Here is a 19,842-nt window from a genome sequence, read left to right as displayed (position 1 = left end):
AATGCAAATTTTCCACAGTGTTTGACTACCATTATACTTTTTTTTTTTTTTTTAATGAATGATATTTTCTAGGAGTTGCTTGATGCTTTCAAAAAAGAAGCAGTAGCTACAAATCGTCCACGTCTCCTAGTAACTGCAGCTGTGTCCGCAGGAAAGAAAACTATTGATGATGGATATGAAATTGCAGAGATTGGGCAGTGAGTAGTGGAAATAAATTATGGTGACAGAGAGATTTAAACATAAACAATGTTGTACAGCTATTTATTTTTCATTAAAGGACCACTATAGGCACCCAGACCACTTCGGCTCAATGAAGTGGTCTGGGTGCCAGGTCCATCTAGTATTAACCCTGCCTGCTGTAAACATAGCAGTTTCTGAGAAACTGCTATGTTTACAAATGGGTTAATCCAGCTTCTAGTGGCTGTCTCATTAACAGCCGCTAGAGGCGCTTCCGCGCTTCTCACTGTGATCTTCACAGTAAGAAGACGCCAGCGTCCATAGGAAAGCATTGAGAATGCTTTCCTATGGACTGGCTGAATGCGCGCGGCTCTTGCCGCGCATGCGCATTCAGCTGATGACGACCGAAGGAGGAGGAGGGAACCCGGCGCTGGAGAAAGGTGAGTGTTTTACCCCCTTCAGCCCGGCTGGAGTGGGACCCTCCGGGCACTATAGTGCCAGGAAAACGAGTTTGTTTTCCTGGCACTATAGTGGTCCTTTAATATGTCTGTTTAAATTGCAATGCTACCCTTTAACAGCAAATACCTTTAAACAACATACCATGCTGTTTATTATAATATTATGCTTTTACTAACATACAGCAGGTTTAAAGAAAAAAAAGTTGAAGTTATATTCTTTTTTGATGTCTGGACAAATGGGTCTGAACAAATAAGTGTTTTTTTTATTGCCGGACATTAACAAGACTGACCAAGATGTCTTTCTTTTTCAGGACCCTGGATTTCATCAGTGTTATGACATATGATTTCCATGGTGAATGGGATCCCGTTACTGGCCACAACAGCCCTCTGTGTTTGGGTTCAAAGGACTATGGCGACAATAAATACTTCCACATTGTAAGAGAAATGCATAGATACTTTACAGAGAACTAGACACATTACTGTTTTTATACTTTTATTTCTATGTATTTGTGCCAGCAAAAAATGTTTAGCATATATAGTTAGGTTGCTAGAAAAAAGAAGTGTATAAAAGAAAAATCAACTTGTTTCTGCTGACTGGACTGAGTCATGTGTGCCACCATTTTCAGAATGTTCCGCTCTTTATGCTAATCAGATTACCTTTCCCATAATTCATCATGTTTCTGCAGCGCCTTCCAGCTAATATAGAGGAATCCATATTGTTATTAAAAGTTCACCTCATGAACTGATCTGGAAAGTCACAGATGAGATAGAAATCTTGACAAAAATAAACGTATAGATGAACTAAATTGGCTAGATGAGGCAGTTATTATATCGTTGTGAAACTTTAACACTGTAAGAATATAAGAAAAAATAATTTTAGAAGTGAAATTTAGCCTTTTATTTGGTGGAGTCAAATATGAGACATAGCTGCATTAAAAAATACAGTATGTATGGGGCATATTTCCCTGGAAAATACCTAATTAGAAACCACAAAACTGACAACCAGAATTAAATAAGTTACATACAGAAATGGTGAAATAATGTCTCTACGTCAAATTTCATATATAATTGTTGCAGTGTTTTAAGAATGCACTTTTTTTAGTGTTAAATGTTTTTTATTTTATTTCGTATGCTAAGTATAAGCAGACATAAATTGTGTTGAATAGATTACCTCTCCGTTGCCTGCGCAGAGGCACAATATATCAAACAAAAATAGAGCAAATTACATATTTCACTTCAGTTTCAACATGTGAAATGGTATGCTATTCACAACGTCTGGACATCCAGTCTGCGTATGTATGCAGCAAGGTTTTAAGCTGTCTGCTGATATGTTACGTGGAGCATGCAGCACAAAATCAGAGCAATACCCAGTCTTATTAAGCACATACGGCAAGGGTGTTATAACGGCCAGGCAGTGTGGGTCAGCTCAATAAATGTTATAGTTGCAGTGCCTAATTAAGCCTAAATGGGTATGACAGCTGTATTCTTGCTAAGTTCAGAAAGGGCCCTATACTTTACTGCGTGATTAAATTATGACTATCTAAGCATGCAATAAAGCTTTCGGCAAGATGAATCATATTTGTAGTTAAGTAAGCATTGCCTTTCTATTGTAAGCTTAATATAGGTCAAACGGTACACAGCAAATTACGGCAGAGCGCCAATATCTTATAAACTAAATAAAGGTAACTATATGCATTGCAGTCATGTTGATAGGCATATGTTATAAGGGTAAGGTGCCAGTAGCCTAATGTTTGCATCGTATGTAGTAATGGTGGCAGAGCATTTTTTTTCTTTCTATTTTTATCAAAAAAAATAAATAAATAAAAAAGGTAGGCCCAGTACTGTGCTTCAACTCGTGCCCTTTAGAAGACGGTAGCAGGGGCCATTAAGCTAAAGCCCACGGATGCAATAAACGGTCATATTTAAAGTTACACTATAGTCACATGAACAACTTTAGCTTAATGAAGCAGTTTTGGTGTATAGAACATGCCCCTGTAGCCTCACTGCTCAATCCTCTGTCATTTAGGAGTTAAATCCCTTTGTTTATGAACCCTAGTCACACCTCCCTGCATGTGACTTGCACAGCCTTCCATAAACACTTCCTGTAAAGAGAGCCCTATTTAGGCTTTCTTTATTGCAAGTTCTGTTTAATTAAGATTTTCTTATCCCCTGCTATGTTAATAGCTTGCTAGACCCTGCAAGAGCCTCCTGTATGTGATTAAAGTTCAATTTAGAGATTGAGATACATTTAAGGTAAATTACATCTGTTTGAAAGTGAAACCATTTTTTTTTTTTTCATGCAGGCTCTGTGAATCAGAGCCAGGGGAGGTGTGGCTAGGGCTGCATAAACAGAAACAAAGTGATTTAACTCCTAAATGACAGTGAAATTGCAGGGGGATGATCAATACACTAAAACTGCTTTATTTAGCTAAAGTAATTTAGGTGACTATAGTGTTCCTTTAATTTAGTTGTTCTGATTTACAGAATATATAATGTGTCTAGGATTTTAAGTTTTTTTGGATCATAAGTATGGGGTTAGAAGTCCGTTGGACGGCACAGGTCCCTTAATGAAATAGGTGTTGGAAACGATAGTTGAGTATGCATGCACCTATTTGCTAAAAATCAGAGATGATTGCCGCCTGGAATACATCATATAAATCTAATATAATAAGAAGAACTAATAACAAATGATCAAACAAGATATATATATATATATATATATTATGCATAATAAAAATACGTGGCTAAATGAGACGTTGACTGCGGTGTCAGAAGAAAAATAAAAAATAAAGGAACAAAGCTTATTCTAAGCCAACACAATAGGAGAAAGTGAGTCTCTTCACTGGAGATGGCGTTATAGCGCCCATATCGGGGAAACTGTCCAGCTTGAATTTAACAGCCTCTTGGATGGTAACCTTACAGTCTTCCCTCTGACATAACCACAGGTTTACATGGGGTATGTATACATATTATGAGCAGGTAGTTCACCTCAGAGTCCCCCAGGCACCCCCAATATGGCGGACCCTCTTCTGTTCCCCCTAAGGCATGCTCCTGTCCATCAGCGGAGAGTTCCACAGTGCGGTGGGCACTCTGAGACATTAGCAGTCCGGCGGTCTCCCCCCCCCCTGTAAAGTCCACAGGTCGCTCGCCGCCTGCACCTCCTCAGCTCCTGCAGAACCTCCTTGGAGCTCCAGCCCGGTTATGCCTCACCTGTTTCCAGTCTTACACGCTGCGTCGGTGCATGCTCCCCCAGACATCGGTCCGCCGGGAGGCCAACACGTCCTGGCCCCACAGAGTTGAGGGCAAATTCTCCTGGACCACCACCTAATCCAGGGGTCAAGGCTGGCTCCACGCAGACCAGTCTGCTGCCCAGAGGAGTCCATCCGCGGGATCCACCGCATCGGTAGGTAAGGCACCCCGTGTTTCTGTGCGAGCCCATGTCGTCCATCGTCCATTTTGGCTCTGTATGTGAAGGGGCCATGTACCGGGTGGGCTTCCACCTCCAGCATCCGAATTTCGGACTCTTGGGCCGGGATCACCCCAACAAGCCGGAGGGAGAGGGGGGGCAGGGCCAGGCCAGGGTTCTCGTCTCTCCTGCTGTCTCATCTCTCCGCGGCCTTCACTTAGTCAGCATGTCTTAAGGCCTCAGGAGCTTGTCATGCTCGATATATGCGGTCAGCGCAATATGGGTCGTATCCTTCAGCTCCTGGGCAGTTCCCTATCTGATGGTCGGTTTTTGCCCCATTTTTGGTGGGCTCCCCAGTCAGCAAATTAAAGTTTTTATGGGTTCAGAGCCAGAGCTGGTAAGGATGGCCGTCGGTCAGCTTGGCGGCCTTGCCCTGCCCCCCAGAATGCACCTTTCAAATATGGAATAATTCCATCATGACAAACTAGCTTTAAAGAGCTTGTATCAAGAAGGAATATACTACCCATTTAAATCAGGTCTGGTTACAGCAGACAATGCTTATTACGCAGAACATTCCTTACTTGCATAGAGTCTTTAGGAATAGATTGTGCTGATGGGATGGCATTAAATATGATAATACTAGCATGTTAAACAGATCAGAACATTTTAGCTTAGTCTGTGTTGTGTGATGTTGCCCATGTCATAAAATGTGAAATGTTGCAATCCTCTCATCTGCCTAAACTTCAGAACTTCTAGGAAATATTTCTCTAAACCGTGGCTAATGGTAGTTTTTTTTTAGGTCCACAACCAGCAGTGTTGTAAAAAATGTCTGACAGTTGTCAATTACTTGTTTTTGTAAATAAATCCCTTAATCCTTTGTATAGGATCCTATTACTATGCGCAGCTATAAAAAATAGGCTAATATGTTTAAGGTTGTGTAGTTTAACATTTATAAAGGAAAGTATACCTTAGTGGAAAATGGTGCAGATATAGAAAAAAGGGGAAAATACATTGAAAACAGGCTAATATAAAATGAACAAGAGGAAATCCTGTTTTACAATCTTTTTCATTCACACATGACAATTTGCATCAGTCACATTTAGTTTGAGGTTTTCCTATGCAGTTTTTATTGTGTGGTTGTTGAGTAAATCGGTTATTGCACATTTCTCTTCATACGGTTTTTGGATTTCTCAACTTCTAAGGTGAATAATAAATATTATTTATAGTGTACCTGTTATGGGACACACAACTCATGTTCATTTTAAGAATTGCTAGCAAATGTATAGTTTTTGTAGAAAAACATTTAAAAAAAAGTTTTTCGCTCACTGGTTAACTAGTTCTTTGTCACAGAATCCTTTGCCAAAGAAATGACTTGTATATGGCTGAGGTAAGGGTTACTCTAGTACCCAGAGAAAATCAAAATGCATACTTCTCCTATTGTGCTGCTGACACCTCCCTCTGCAGCTCCAAGCAGGGTAAAATAATCCACAAAAATAGAAAAAATGAGGGCAGCGCAAACAATTGCAAATGTGCACACCAAGTGCTACAAAAAGATTTCACTGTAAGGACATAAGGCACAAGTGTTTCGGGTTTTCGGGCTTTATCAATGCATGTCCTGTCCTTCATGAAGTGCTGTGCTACAAAAAGTGTTATGTAGGAGTTTTGTCATGTCAAAGAAGTGACATCAAGCAGTAACCATAAAAGGAGGTGAGGTGAATTTATATCTAGATATTTTACATTGAATATATCTTTTATAACTGCAATAAATTATGTATTAACTGTATTGGAGGGGGAGGCATTTTAAAGTTAGGTTATTAGCAATATAACATTGTGTAACTAGCGTTTTCTTTGTGGTTAAAGTCTGTGAAATGCAGATATCTTGCTCAACTCAAATTGTTCCTTAATTAAAGTATTGCATGTTGTTCTGCATGATAGGCATGTATGTACTGCTTTGCATCACAGGTGCAAATAAACGACATTGTCGTTTGTCAAATAACGCTTTGTTTGTTCCTAAATCTGAAAGAAAAAAAAAAACCTAAGCTTTTAGCAGATCAATCATTAGAGGGCCCATGAAAAGTTTATAATGTTCATATATTAAAAACCACTAAAAGATAACTGTGACATTTGAAATATTATTTCTGGTTAATATATTTTTAACCATGTCATAGGGGCTTGATTTTAAAGTTGTGTAACAGTTTTATTTTTTTTAAATCATCACATGTGGCAGCACCTGTCATTTTTTTCTGTTGGAGTTCTCTTTTCCATAAGTCGTATTCTTCCTATTCCTCAAATTAGGCGTATGCTATGAATTACTGGAGAGATAATGGCGTCCCTGCAGAAAAACTCTTGATTGGATTTCCAACGTATGGCAGAGCATTCAAGATCTCAGACCCCAATACCTGTGAGATAGGAATGCCTGCATCTGGGGCAGGATCTGCGGGACCAGGTACCTATTATGAGGTATGCATTAAAAGCATTATCAGTATTTGTATACTTTATTATTAAATTGTACAAAGTGTGTTTTAATTGCCATATGGCTTTTTTTATGAAACATATGTTCAACATTGTTTTTCACCATACAAAATCTCCCTTATCACCCCAGGTATTATTATTATTGGCATTTATATAGCGCCAAAAGACTCCGTAGCACGTTACAATATTATAAAAGGGGGAGATTTAACAATAAACAGGACAATTACAAAAAACTTATAGGTTGAAGAGGACCCTGCTCAAATAAGATTACAGTCTATAGGAGGTGGGGTATAAAACACATTAAGACAGGCGATGGCAATCAAAAAGGGTGGGAGTGAAGCACAGCTAGAGGAGAGATTAGAGTGCTGCCCTTTAGGAGAGCGCAAGAGACAGGTATGTGAGATAGAGGTTACTCTGGGAGGCCATAAACTTTCCTGAAGAGAAAGGTTTAAAGGCACTTCGTAAAAGATTGAGTCTTATGGTGGTAGGCAGGCTATTCCATAGGAAGGGAGCCATCCGCGAGAAGTCCTGCAAGCGCGAGTTGGCCGTACGGGTGCGAGCAGCGGACAGGAGAAGGTCACGGGCAGTGCGGAGAGACCGAGAAGGGTCATAAATATGAATCAGAGAAGGTATGTAGGAGGGTCTAGAATTGTTCAATGCTTTATGGGTATGGATTAGTACTTTGAATTGACTCCTATAAGATACAGGAAGCCAATATAAGGAGTGAGGGGTGAGTTGTGAAAGGAACTGTAGCGGGGCAATACGGCTTTTGGGAAGACCAATTAGGAGATGCTTGCAATAATCCAGAGATTATTAGAGCTTGGATAAGGTCCTTAGTAGCATCTTGTGCAGGTAAGGGGCGGATGTTTTTAAAATAGAATATACAGGATTCAGTAACAGACTGGATGTGAGGCCAGAATCAAGTATATAATGCCAAGACAGCACGCTTGCAAGGATGGACTGATGTGGGTACCACTAACTTGAAGGGAGAGCGAAAGAGGAGGATCAGTATTAGGAGGATGAAAGACAAGGAGCTCAGTTTTAGAGAGATTGAGTTTCAGAAAGCGGGAGGACATCCAGTCAGAGATGGAAGAAAGGCAAGCAGTGAGATGTTGCAGGACAGCAGGGGAGATGTGTGGTGAGGTGAGATATATCTGGGTGTCATCGGCGTACAGGTGGTAGTGGAATCCAAATGAGTTGATAAGTTTGTCAAGAAAGGCAGTGTAAAGAGAAAATAGAAGGGGACCAAGGACAGAGCATAATGGGACTCCAACCGAGACAGGACCAAGGGAGGAGGTATCATTAGAAAAGGAGACACCGAATGAGCGTTGTGAGAGATAGGAGGAAAACCATGAGAGTACAATGTCACAGAGAGAGTGATTGAAGAGTTTGAAGAAGGAGAACATGATCAAAAGTGTCAAAGGCAGCAGAGAAGTCAAGAATAATTAGTATGGAGTAGTGGATTTAGCTGCAGTTAGGTCGTTGGTAACTCAGTAGAGTGGAGGGGGCAGAAGTTAGACTGAAGAGGGTCAATGAGCGCGTTGGAATTGAGGAAGTCATCCAGACAGCTAAAGACAAGTCTTTCCAGAAGCAAAAAGGGAGCAGGGATATGGGACAATAGTTATAAGTGAAGGACAGGTCAAGAGATTATTTTTTTTTCAGGATGGGTACTAGAGTGGCATATTTAAGGGCAGCAGTGAGAATGCCAGAAGAGAGAGAGCAGTTAAACATGTGTGTTAAGGAAGACACAAGACAAGGGGAGAGAGATCTGATAAGGTGAGATGGGACAGGATGGCAAGTGGTGGGGCGAGAGGAAAGGAGAAGTGCAGCCACATGTATGAAAAGTATGATACACTGTGGTGTGTTGTGTATTATGGGAAAGTGGAAACCTTGGGTTTTGTGGTTTATTGTGATGTCTCCAATGTTGGCACTATTTTCCCACAATGCGCACTTCACCATTATGTAGGTTTCATATTGGTCTTTCCTTTATTATAATATTAAATTATATATTTTTTTGGCCAGAATGAGGGTATGTAGAGTTTAATAATTAGTGTTAGGTTAATGTAGGAGTTAGTGTAATGCAGTAGTTAAAAGGAGGGCATTACTGTTAGGGCAGGACTAAAACATGATCATATTAAATCGCAAGACTAACAGTTGATTGGATTAGCTGTGTAATCAGTGTAATGTGAGTGATATGTAATTGAACAGTGAAACTGCAGAGGCATGATCATGATGGTACATGTCTTTAATAGCAGCAGACTTTTTTATTATTTGAAATTGTACAAACATTCCTTTTGGTGTAAGATTGTGAGATTCAAGGGACACTTTGAGCAATATGACCATTATAGCTCACTTTAGTGGTTATGGTGTCAAGAGTCCCCTGGTGCAATTCCATGGTAAGGAGTCAAATCATTTTTTGAATAGTCTATTACTTGCCAGCATCCCTTGGGCACCCACAGTCCATACCTTTTATCTGATATTGCTAACGTGGAAGTTCCCCTTCTACAATACATATACCAACTTTGTCCTTTTTTGCCTGGATTCTTTGGCTAAGTCAGCTGATGCTCCAAGCCAATGTATTTAACCCTATAACACTGTTAATGAGCTTAAAGTTATCTCAGTGCCACCTCATATTTATCCAGCACTGTAATGCATTTTGGGGGGACTGCATGACAGCCCAAGTGCTATGTGATTGCTCTCACAGAACGATCACATAGCCGGCCATAGAGCTGCCTGCTGTCAGGCAGTCCCCCTACTGCTGTAAAAAGTGAATAAAAGTAATTGTACATGTGCCAAATATATTTGTAGCCCATACTTAGAGAGAAAAATTATATATATATATATATATACACATTTTATTATTGGTGTATTTTAATATTGATACAAATATTAATATCAAAATACACTTGAATGAAAAAAACATGTATATGTGTGTGTGTGTGTGTGTATATATATATATATATATATTCATAAAAATAAATACATTTTAAAAAATATTATTAAAGATTATACTAGCATTAGTGTACTAAAAATCTTAATTTTAGTAATGACAAGAGGTGAGTATTTTGCATAATCTCTCTTAACTAGCTCCACAGCAAAAAAGAAACACAAAAAAAATAACCAATGACAAGAGAGTAGGATCTACATGAGTTATAGTGACCTAAGCACTTCTCTTTCAGACAGCGACATCAAGCAGAAGCAAACATATAACAAGCAATAACAATAACTCCTAAATCCAACATCCGAAGGAGCAAAGTTCCAGAGAATTCCACACGAACAACCAAATGTCTCCAGGGACGAATCAAGCTGAAAAGAGAGTGTGACAGGTTTAGACACAGTCATGGATGTGAAAATCCAAGTAACACACAGTATAAATAATTTCATAGTAGTATTTTGTAAACCACAATCTGATAACTGAACAACAATTTTATAAAACTCCAATGACAATTCCGAACCAATGGAAATAAAATCATCCATGTAAACACAAAACATTAAGAGCCCAACCTATCTTAGACTAGTGAGGCATATAAGGAAAGCAAACAAAAGGTGGGATAGCAAAGCAGGGTGGGAAAATACTTGCCTCCTGTCATTACTTAATTCATGTTATTAGTGCATTAAAGCTAGTATAATCTTATTTTTACAACATAACAGGAGGCTCATATTTTGCAATTTTAACGTTGAGAAAGGAATAGAAAACCAAGGAAGAATGTGAATAGTGCAATGAGAGACATGGACCGTAACCCCGTCGAGGAAAAAAGAAAAACATCCACGTCGAACATCCGATACAAGACACCAGACCAAGCATTACGTAAACTTTGCCGATGACAGACAGAAAGTCCGTCATTAGATGCCCAGTCCAGTAGAAAACGTAGAACAATCTGCACATCTCATAAGCTGGAGGTGGATGTAACTGAGTAATTGGCACACAAGAGGATCCTTGCCCACCGGGAGTCCCCAGACCAGGACATGACCCGTTAAACTGGCCGAACGTACCACAATAATGGATCGAGGTTCCGTTCCAAACACCAACCAGACCGGGAATGCCCAGATGGAGCGGTAGCATTGTCGATCCCTGAGGCCCAAGAGTCCCATAGGAGATTCCTAGCAGCCTGTGATAGTCCAACTTTCTGCTAAGAACCCCAGAAAGAGTCCAAGCCACCAGGGTCAGCTGACCCTCCAGGAGTAGAAGGTGTCGGTTTCCTTTTTCCGGTCCATAAGAAGCATCGTGTGAAGGCAGGAGGAGGAATTCCTCGCCGGACAATCCCCGAAGGTCCAGGAACCAAGTTTAGCTCCATCACAGCGGGGTAACCAAGGTCAGTGTTTTTTCGCTGAACACACAGGTAATGGAGTACTCTCGCAATCATTGCAAAGGAGGGAAAAGCGTAAACCTCCAGGGGAGGCCCAGCCTGCAGGAATGCGTCCACCATCGTGCACTCCAGATCCGGCAGCCAATTGAAAAATGCTGAAGTCTGGTGATCCCTCTAAAGGTGGGAGAACCAATCTGTAGTGAGATGTGTCACCCCCGGGAGAGGTAGTCCACCCTCAGGGGCATCCTGCGAGGGAGGCAGAAATCAAAGATGCCTTTCGTGATGTCTGATAGGAGACGGGAGCAGACTTTGTCCAGGTGATTGATATTCCGGCTGCCAACGCTCTATCCATCCGGAGTAGGATGCAACAAATGGATTACTCCTTCACCAGGCTGCGGATAGTGAAGGATCCCGCTCCAGGCAGTCAATGTGAAGGGAGAGTTGTGCACATGCATTCCGTGGGTACACTTTCGCAGGTTGTTTCCACAGTCCCACAGGCTGGTATCCGACTCTAGAATGGAGAACGGTTGGTCGTAGGTTGGGTTCACCCAAGAAAACCTCAACCTTGAGGGGCAGCATGTCCTGCTAAAATAGATATTCTGGATGGAGGAGGACAGTAGCATACAATCTGTGTCAGTGTGTGGAGGGGCGCGGTGTTGCACCAGAGGATTTTGCTAATTTCCTTGAGGATCGAGAAGACCTTGGAAGGGGAAAGCTTCAGGGTGCAAGACGTGGAGTCGATTACAAATCCTAAGAAGTGGACCATCCAGACAGGGCCATCGCCGACTCCTGCCTATTCTACGAAACCCAATGATTACAGCCGGACCATGGAGAATAGCGAATGTTGACAGTCTTGACCCCTCAGAACCGACATAAGAATATCGTCCAGCTAAATAAAGCAACTCAACCCCCTGTACCATATGTGAGCGATCACTGGTTTCAGTAGTGTCGTGAATCACCAAGGAGTTCAGCTGAGGAGGCAGGTGAAGTGCCAAGGTTGACCATGTACCAGGGAACATAGATATCGTCGGCAAGAGGGGTGGAAAGGGATTGACAGGACTTCATTCTTGTCCAGTTTCGCACATCAGTCCCCTATGTGACAAAGGTCTCTTATTAGGTTTGAATGCCTCCCACCTTGAAGTGATGGTATCTCATATGGGCATTGTAGGAAGCCCATTCGATAATACCATAGAGACGCTTATCTGAGGATAAGTTCAGTGTCCTCCGTCCGATCACCTGGAGGGTAGTCTCCCACCCACTTCGCGTAAAAAGGATGTGGTGAAGTACAGGGGTCTGAAGCTATGAAGCTATGCGCTTCTCAGAGGAGAGACAAACATTGGTGTTTCCGACGAAACACGGATGGTGCTTTTATCCTTGAGGTATTTTATCCTTGAGAGGGGGCCAATAAATTCCAGCAATTTGTTTTGGGTGCCTCTCAACCCTCTCAACTCCCTTTTGGGTTTGCGGCCACCTATAGTCGTGAAGATCATCCGCTGATCAAACTCAGGTGTCTGTATCATTCTGTCTGGGAGGGAAGGGAGTGTGCTTTTAGGGAATGTAGTTTGTGTTTGCTTACAAGTAATCTAGTGTATGCATAGGGGATCCAGAGTGTGTATGTCAGAAATGTAGTGTGTGTGTGTAGCTTGTGCAGTGTTTGTGTAGGGGATCTAGTGTGTGGTTGAAGGACCCAGAGTGTGTATAAGAGATCTAGTGTGTTTGTGTGTGTGTAGCATTTAGAGTGTATATAGGGATCTAGTGTGTTGGGTCAGAGTTGGGTAAGGGATCTAGTGTATGTCTGGAATGTAATGTGTTTAGGGGTGCAGTATGTGTGTGAGTGTGTGTGGTGTATGAGAGAGTGGTGTGTGTGTGTGTGAGGGGTTCACTGTGTGTGTGTGTGTGTGTGTGTGGTGTATGAGAGAGTGGTTTGTGTGTGTGAGAGAGAGAGTGGTGTGTGTGTGTGTGTGTGTGTGTGAGAGAGTGGTGTGTGTGTGTGTGTGAGAGAGGTGTGTGTGTGAGACAGAGAGAGTGGTGTGAGAGAGAGAGAAGTGTGTGTGTGAGAGAGAGATAGGTGTGTGTGTGTGAGAGAGAGAGGTGTGTGTGTGTGAGAGAGAGAGGTGTGTGTGTGAGAGAGAGAGGTGTGTGTGTGTGAGAGAGAGAGGTGTGTGTGTGTGTGTGTGAGAGAGAGAGAGAGAGAGTGAGAGAGAGTGAGGTGTGTGTGAGAGAGTGATGTGTGAGAGAGTTGTGTGTGTGTGTGTGTGGGTAAGAGAAAGAGTGATGTGTAAGAGAGAGGGGTGTGTCTGAGAGTGCTGTGTGTGTGAGAGAGAGAGAGAGAGAGTGCTGTGTGTGTATGTTTGGAGAGATTGTGTGTTGCGGGGCCAGGTTAATGTCATTATATATGTATTATCATTTTTTTAAATAAAAAAACAAGACTTGTATCCCCTCCCTTCTTACCTTATGCCTGGAAGGGGGGACCGTGCTGCCATCCCTGGTGCTCCTAGTGTTGAGTGAACTCTAGCCTGCAGGATGGCAACTCTCCGGATCTCTTGGGAGGAACCTGGTGAAGTTACAAGATAGAGCTCCTCCTGGTCCTCTCCTTTCTACCTCCCAGCCGGCGGCTGCATCAACTTGCATGTGGGCCAGTGAGGGAGATCTTTGATCTCCCCACCTGCCTGTCATGGAATGTAGCAGGGCCGGCGCTCTGATAGCGCCGGCACTGCATGGGCCGACAGGGGAGATCCTGTGACCTCCTCTGCTGGCCTCGGTTCATGGTCATCACGGCCCACCGGGCATTTGCCATGATGTGGTTAATTTTCATTCCTTGGCTGCCATATGGTCTCAAAGGCAACATAGGCCCATCAAACCAATCTTTTTCAATGTGCAAAAACGACAAGCACTATATTTGACCCTGTAACTTTCCAAAATCCCATAAAACCTGTACATGGGGGGTACTGTTGTACTCAAGACATTGTTGAGCACAAATGAGAAATTAATGATGACAAATATGTGTGTGTTTTTTTTTTTTTTTTGCTGTAGAAGCTAACAATATTATGACATTCACTTTTAAAATGTAAATGTAATGTATTATTTTCTCAACTATTTTTAGATTTTGTTCAGAATACATTATGTTGAATATATAAATATTTAATGTAGAATGAAAGCCCTGTTTCTCCTGAACAAATTTATTTATAGTAAGTGTGGGTGTACGTGATATGAAAGAGGTGAATTTCGGTTGAACAGACATATAGTGCAAATTCCAGGTTTTGTTTACATTTTGTTTTGATCAGTATGTGTATAATTGCTTCCGTCCTTAAGAGGTTAATTTAAACATGAATGGAATATTCATATTGCTAATGTGGAAGGGGAACGTCCACTTTAGTGATATCTGTATGAGTGACAGACCAAATGTGTCCAGGGGACCATGGTTGGTGTCAAGCCATTTGAAAATGTTAGACTCCATACCATGGGACTTTGCCAGAAGACTCATGGCACCATATCCTCTACACTGAGCTATAATGTAGTCACAAGTAATATGTAATATTTATCATATATAGCATATTTTTGGTGATGCTGTCAAAAAATATTTTGCAGTCCTTCTGGGAGATTTCTCTTGGGAGACAGGGTTGCTCATATTTCTGTTTTATTCACTAGATCTGCACTTGGCTGAAAGGAGCAACAATAAAGTGGGATGAGGAACAGAAGGTGCCTTATGCCTGCAAAGGCAATGAGTGGGTTGGATATGATAACCAACAGAGTTACGAGTGTAAAGTAAGTACAAATGTTGACCGTCATTATAGCAAAGCTAAAATAGATGCTGCAGTTATTACTGCCATGTTTTAATGTCATGCGTCCTCACTATGTGGGGTACACTGTTGTACCATTAATCCTCTTTGGCCTGTAACTTCCATCATTCTCAAGAAGACAAAAGACCCCCATGTTCCCTAATGTTAACTGGCCTCTAACTTTTTAGCACCTCCTAATCTTAGTGACAACATTAAAAACATGCTCGTGTGGATGGATTGTAAATATGCTGTGCACATTGGAATGCAGCTCCATTAAAAGAACACTAAAAGAGTGCGGAGCCTGACCGCCATACTTAAGTCACACACTTGGTGAGCTCTGTGATAAAAGCTTCAAATTAAGCAGAAAAGTGTGCAAACCACAATTTAAAAGTTACTGAACATAAGGCATAACAGTGGGAGCTATTGTGGAGAACAACTGTCATCGACCCAGTCAAGTTATGCGAATCAAGAACGGGGCAGACCTGCGGCCTACAAATGACTGGTGTAGGGGATGTGGCTGAACAGTGTTTCTAATTCTGCAAGACCGGCACGTCCATGTAAGCATAAACATGGGAAATGGCATTCGACTATTTCCCACATTCGGGCACAAAAACGCGGGCATAGGCTCCCTTCATTACTTACCCATTCGTGCTCTTACTCCGTTCGTGTACTTCAGCATCGTTCGGCTAACAGCCGACCGCAGAGTACACACTCCAGCCGCTTACATTTTCGTATAAATTAACTACCGACCGCACTAAATAAACTTAAGTTCGACTATTTTCATCCGTTCGGTCGTTCAGCCGAACACATATACATTGGCTTTCGTTTATAATTTGTTTGTATGCTCCATTTAACCGAACAAGGTAGTTCTTTCTCATTACAGTTCTCCTGTTCATTTGTTTACCGAAAGCAAGAGGCTACGATGTTTAAATTCCAATCTACTGTAAATGTACATAGTTGGCTTTCACGTAACTAAGCACTTGCATTATTTATCCTATTTGGATTTATGTGTATTGATTACATGGCTCTTAGTCACCACTGGTTAAATAATATGTGTTTCTAATTTTCCCGCCCATGGTCACATAATTATGGGACTCCTATCTTTTACAGGGTAAATCTTCTTAAAGCACAGTTTGACCACTTTTCTCTTATCAGTTACGTTTAAAAAATACACCTCCGGGGGGCGGGGCCGGACCGCCATGCTGGAAGGTCGCACAATGGAGTAGCTCCTGCAATAATCCACAGTTTTCACGATTAAAAACCGACTCCATACCTGCCAAACGACTGGTTGCTGTGACCCAACGCAAGAAGCCACCCTGGTACCGAGGAGAGGCTTGCTGCAGAGTATTAGTCCCTCGGTGGGGGGCTCCCCGTCAACTATGATGAGGGCCGCTTGGGCAGTGAGTGAGGTGGACGGCCGCTGCCCAGCTATCCTGCCCACCAGCGGCAAGGCAGAAGCGTGAGGCTAGGTGAGTCTGGCCGTGTTCCCCCCCCCCCCCCCCTCTGGACCGTCGGGGGTGATCCCGGTCCCCACCATGTGGCCCAGCGGAGTGCACTAACACCGGCACTTGGAACAACAGCAGGTCGAACCCAGAGCGCAGAGTCCACCTTTAAAATGGCGGAGACTGCATGCCCAGCCATCCATGCTCGAGGGCTGACTGGTACACCGTCTGACTTCCCACGGACGGATTGCCGAAGTACGCCAAGCGGGAACAGGCGAGCACATCCTCATACCCCACCAGCCTAGCTACAGAGTGGGACACCATTACAACAACTTTGCCTTACCTACCATACCGCATGCGGGCTGACAAACGCGGATTGACCAACTACAGCCACCATACTGTACACGATGACCGGTACGGCAACAGGGACTCTTTTCCCGCCTAAAACAGGCACTCGCCTGGATCGCCCATACAGGGACTGCCACCATACGACCATGACACACATTGGGACTATAACTACCACAGCAGTCCTTATATCCCCCTTTTTTAAAAGCTTTGATATATACTTAGAGGGGTCCCCTGGTGGGCGACCACTAATTGCCAATCAAAAGTGTACTCACAAGTGTAATCCTGTCTGCTGAAGGAGTAACTACGCGGCTGTAAATATACATATATATGTGTGTACCTAACATTACTGCAGAGCACTGTATATTAACTAGTCTAACATACCCTGATCTTACTATTGTTATCCTTGATTACAATACAATTTTTAGTATTACTATTAACCTGCATTGATAACACTTAAACTTGCTCAAGCCTCCATGAAAGCTAAACCTGGCTAGCTCAGAGACCCGCTGCCCCCTGGTGGTAAATCTTCAGTAGTGCGGAGAAATTTGCACATGACATAAATTCACATAAGCGTGTAACTTAATAATCGTTTCATACCTGCTTAATTAAACATGCATAGCTCAGCTACATAGTTTTACCAACATGTACCAAACCTGTTATGTTTAAAATTTAAATGTGCTGACTACTCTGCCATGATTTAGTATAAAGCTACTGTTCAACCTCTTTCACATAAAAAATTTATGCATGCTCAACTTGCCACAATACTGTTATCATATGACTATGAGAATTGATCCTGTCAATGCTGTTGTGGTGACACAGGCACTGTTGTAACTACCTGCATACCAAAAATAAAGAATTAAAAAAAAAAAAAAAAAAAAAATACACCTCCAGGCATTATCATACCCTGCCGGGTCTTAGGCTATTGTACTTTCCCTTATGTATTAGTCTTCTACGTAACTAAGGTCTCTCCGCTCATAGGTTAAGCCTTATGGTCCTTTTTTCACCAGGCTCTTTACAGACCATTAGCATGATTTAAAACCTCCGTTCTTTAAAAGTCCTTATATACTGGTTCCTTACACTGAGACAGCATATGTTTTTTGGGTTTTACTACTTGTATTTTTCTTCCAGCAAAGCTTCAGGTACCCAGTATCCCACATTTCTGTAACAGGTAAAAGGTTTTACCATTTTACGTTCTCCCTTGAGGCCTCATTCAGCCTCCACAGCCTCATACAGCCCCCCACCTCCAAAAGTGGGTTAGAAACTTCAAACGGGCCAGATCTGAGATTCCTCACGGCGAGTAAACATCAATCACACAAACCTACACCACCTTCCTACTACTTATACTTTTTTTCAAACAAAGCTCAAATAAGAGGTACCCAGTATCCCGCATTTCGGTAACTGGTAAGAAGGTTTACCATTTTACATTTTCCCTTGAGGCATCATTCAGCCTCCACGGCCTCATACAGCCCCCCACCTCTCAAAGTGGGTTCTAAACTTCGAGAAGTACCTGGTCTAAGATTCCTCACAAATGTCAACAATCATCTCATAATCATAATCCACCGTATTACTACTATATTTAACAGTACATGTTTTGTCATTAATTTCTACATATCATTACTTAGACCTGTGTCATTACCACAGCTTGCCAAGTCCTACGCCATCGACAACCTACAGGCTACCTGGTTCCCTGCTTTGCAGTATCAGGTATCGGAAATCTTACTCACTACGATTACATTTCTCCTTAAGGCCTCACTTTGCCTTCGTATCATTCAAATAAAATTCACATTGTGGGACCCCAGGGGCTTGTCTCTAATTGACGGACCAACGTTCAGGTCCCTCAGCTTACCCGAGTTCTTACGTTACGGTATCTCTAATACACACCTACCCATACATTTTTACACTCATACCAGTGGCACGCCTCAGGCCCACTAGCATCTTTTTCCCTAAGGTTTCCCAGACCAGGCCCGTTCCCTGCAGAAGCAAAAATATATGGTAATCTTCCTGCGCATCAAAGAAAGAGGACAAACACTCATGGTTTAAGTATCTACATACGTTATATCACACCATTCTAAGAGACAAGCCCCATCGGGCTAGAGAACTGGCATTGAGGGTTAGGCACTGGCCTTAGCTATCCTAAGTAATACTACAGTCCCGCGAGGTCTACACCCCACCTCATACACGGAACCAAATCATAGTTAGCCACCTCGCTCGCCCTTCTTTAGGGCTACAGTTAGGGCCTTGCAAGTCACGCCAGATGTTTTGAATCTCTTACAGTCACCGAGAGGCCGACATCCTGCCACCACGTTCTAGTGGCCACAAAATTCCCTCGGCCCAAATCATAGGTAGAGCCTCTCTCCGCCACTTGGCACTAGCAGGGCCTCACCTGTCACTTGGTTCTAGGTAAATTCGTTGCCTCGGCACTAGCTAGCAAGCCAGTTCTCCGAAGGTCTCATCCACACCTTGAAGACACATTACTTATCCAAATCATTATTTCTTTTTCAGAATGTCACAAGTATCCATCCCAATAATCGGTCTGCTGTTGGACGGAATACACAGCACGCCAGTCAGGCCTGGGTCTTCAAAGGAATCTCTTACCCCTTCTACCCTCAGTTCCTGGGTTTCTGGTACATCCCAAAATAATCAGCAGAGCTCAGACACAGGGGTATCCCCTCCCCAGCCTCTACCAGTAAGGCGGAACTACACAGGCTCACGACGGCTCAGACCAACGTTCCCAGGCCCGGCTCTAGTTTACAAGGGCTGTCAGCTTTCTCCTCAGATTCCAATCAGGAGACCCTGGTCGCTATCCTGGCCTGCCTCCAAATGATTAACAGGCTGATAAATGGAATCGGCTATAGTCACACCAGGTGTCTCTTTAAGCCTTGCAGGCCCTCACCTGGCGATCTCGGTCATACAGTCTGGCTTACCCCTCATTTCCCTCCCCGTCCCCCACCACCCACTATCACTACTCCATCCCTCTCACCGGCCCACTCTGTTCCAATCTCCATGGAGAAGGTAATTCTCGATGGAAAGGACGTTAAACTAACATCACTACTTAACTTCACAAGACACCCTTCAGTACTAAGGTTACATTCATGGCGACATTTCATTAGTCCTAAACAGCCAGACCACGACTTAACAAAGCTTTCCATTCCTCTGTTTATCATTGCCTCTCACATAGAGTCAGCCACTTCCACTTCTCACCACTCCTTCACCCCACGCACTAGTCAGGGAGGCGGACAGAGGGACTAGCCAGGCTGACCATTTCATTTCTGGGGAAGGCTCGGGTGCACTATTCTTTGATACGGGGGTATGCTATTTCATAACATGCAGGGTTTTGCACATCTGCTCCAGAACCCACACGTAATTCACATACGCAGACCGTCTGTCACCTAAGATACGCCCAACTAAGGTGAACATTGATATCCTGGAATACTATCTGCATTTACACCCAGC

The 19,842-nt window shown here is 42.8% G+C and overlaps 1 protein-coding gene across 1 annotated transcript in view; it reads left to right on the top strand.

Annotated features, from left to right (window-relative positions):
- The window catches only part of LOC134608600 (acidic mammalian chitinase-like), a 96,290-nt gene that overhangs the window by 20,849 nt on the left and 55,599 nt on the right, over positions 1-19,842 (top strand). The window contains exons 6-9 of the mRNA XM_063451553.1: positions 73-197; positions 947-1,070; positions 6,337-6,501; positions 14,469-14,585. Coding sequence (XP_063307623.1) covers positions 73-197; positions 947-1,070; positions 6,337-6,501; positions 14,469-14,585 — 531 coding nt within the window. The remainder of the gene's footprint in view (positions 1-72; positions 198-946; positions 1,071-6,336; positions 6,502-14,468; positions 14,586-19,842) is intronic.

This window comes from Pelobates fuscus, chromosome 1 (assembly GCF_036172605.1).
Source record: "Pelobates fuscus isolate aPelFus1 chromosome 1, aPelFus1.pri, whole genome shotgun sequence".
In the NCBI taxonomy this organism is placed as follows: Eukaryota; Metazoa; Chordata; class Amphibia; order Anura; family Pelobatidae; genus Pelobates; species Pelobates fuscus.
Note: the sequence above shows the minus strand (reverse complement) of the source record. Positions and strands in the feature narration are given on the sequence as shown.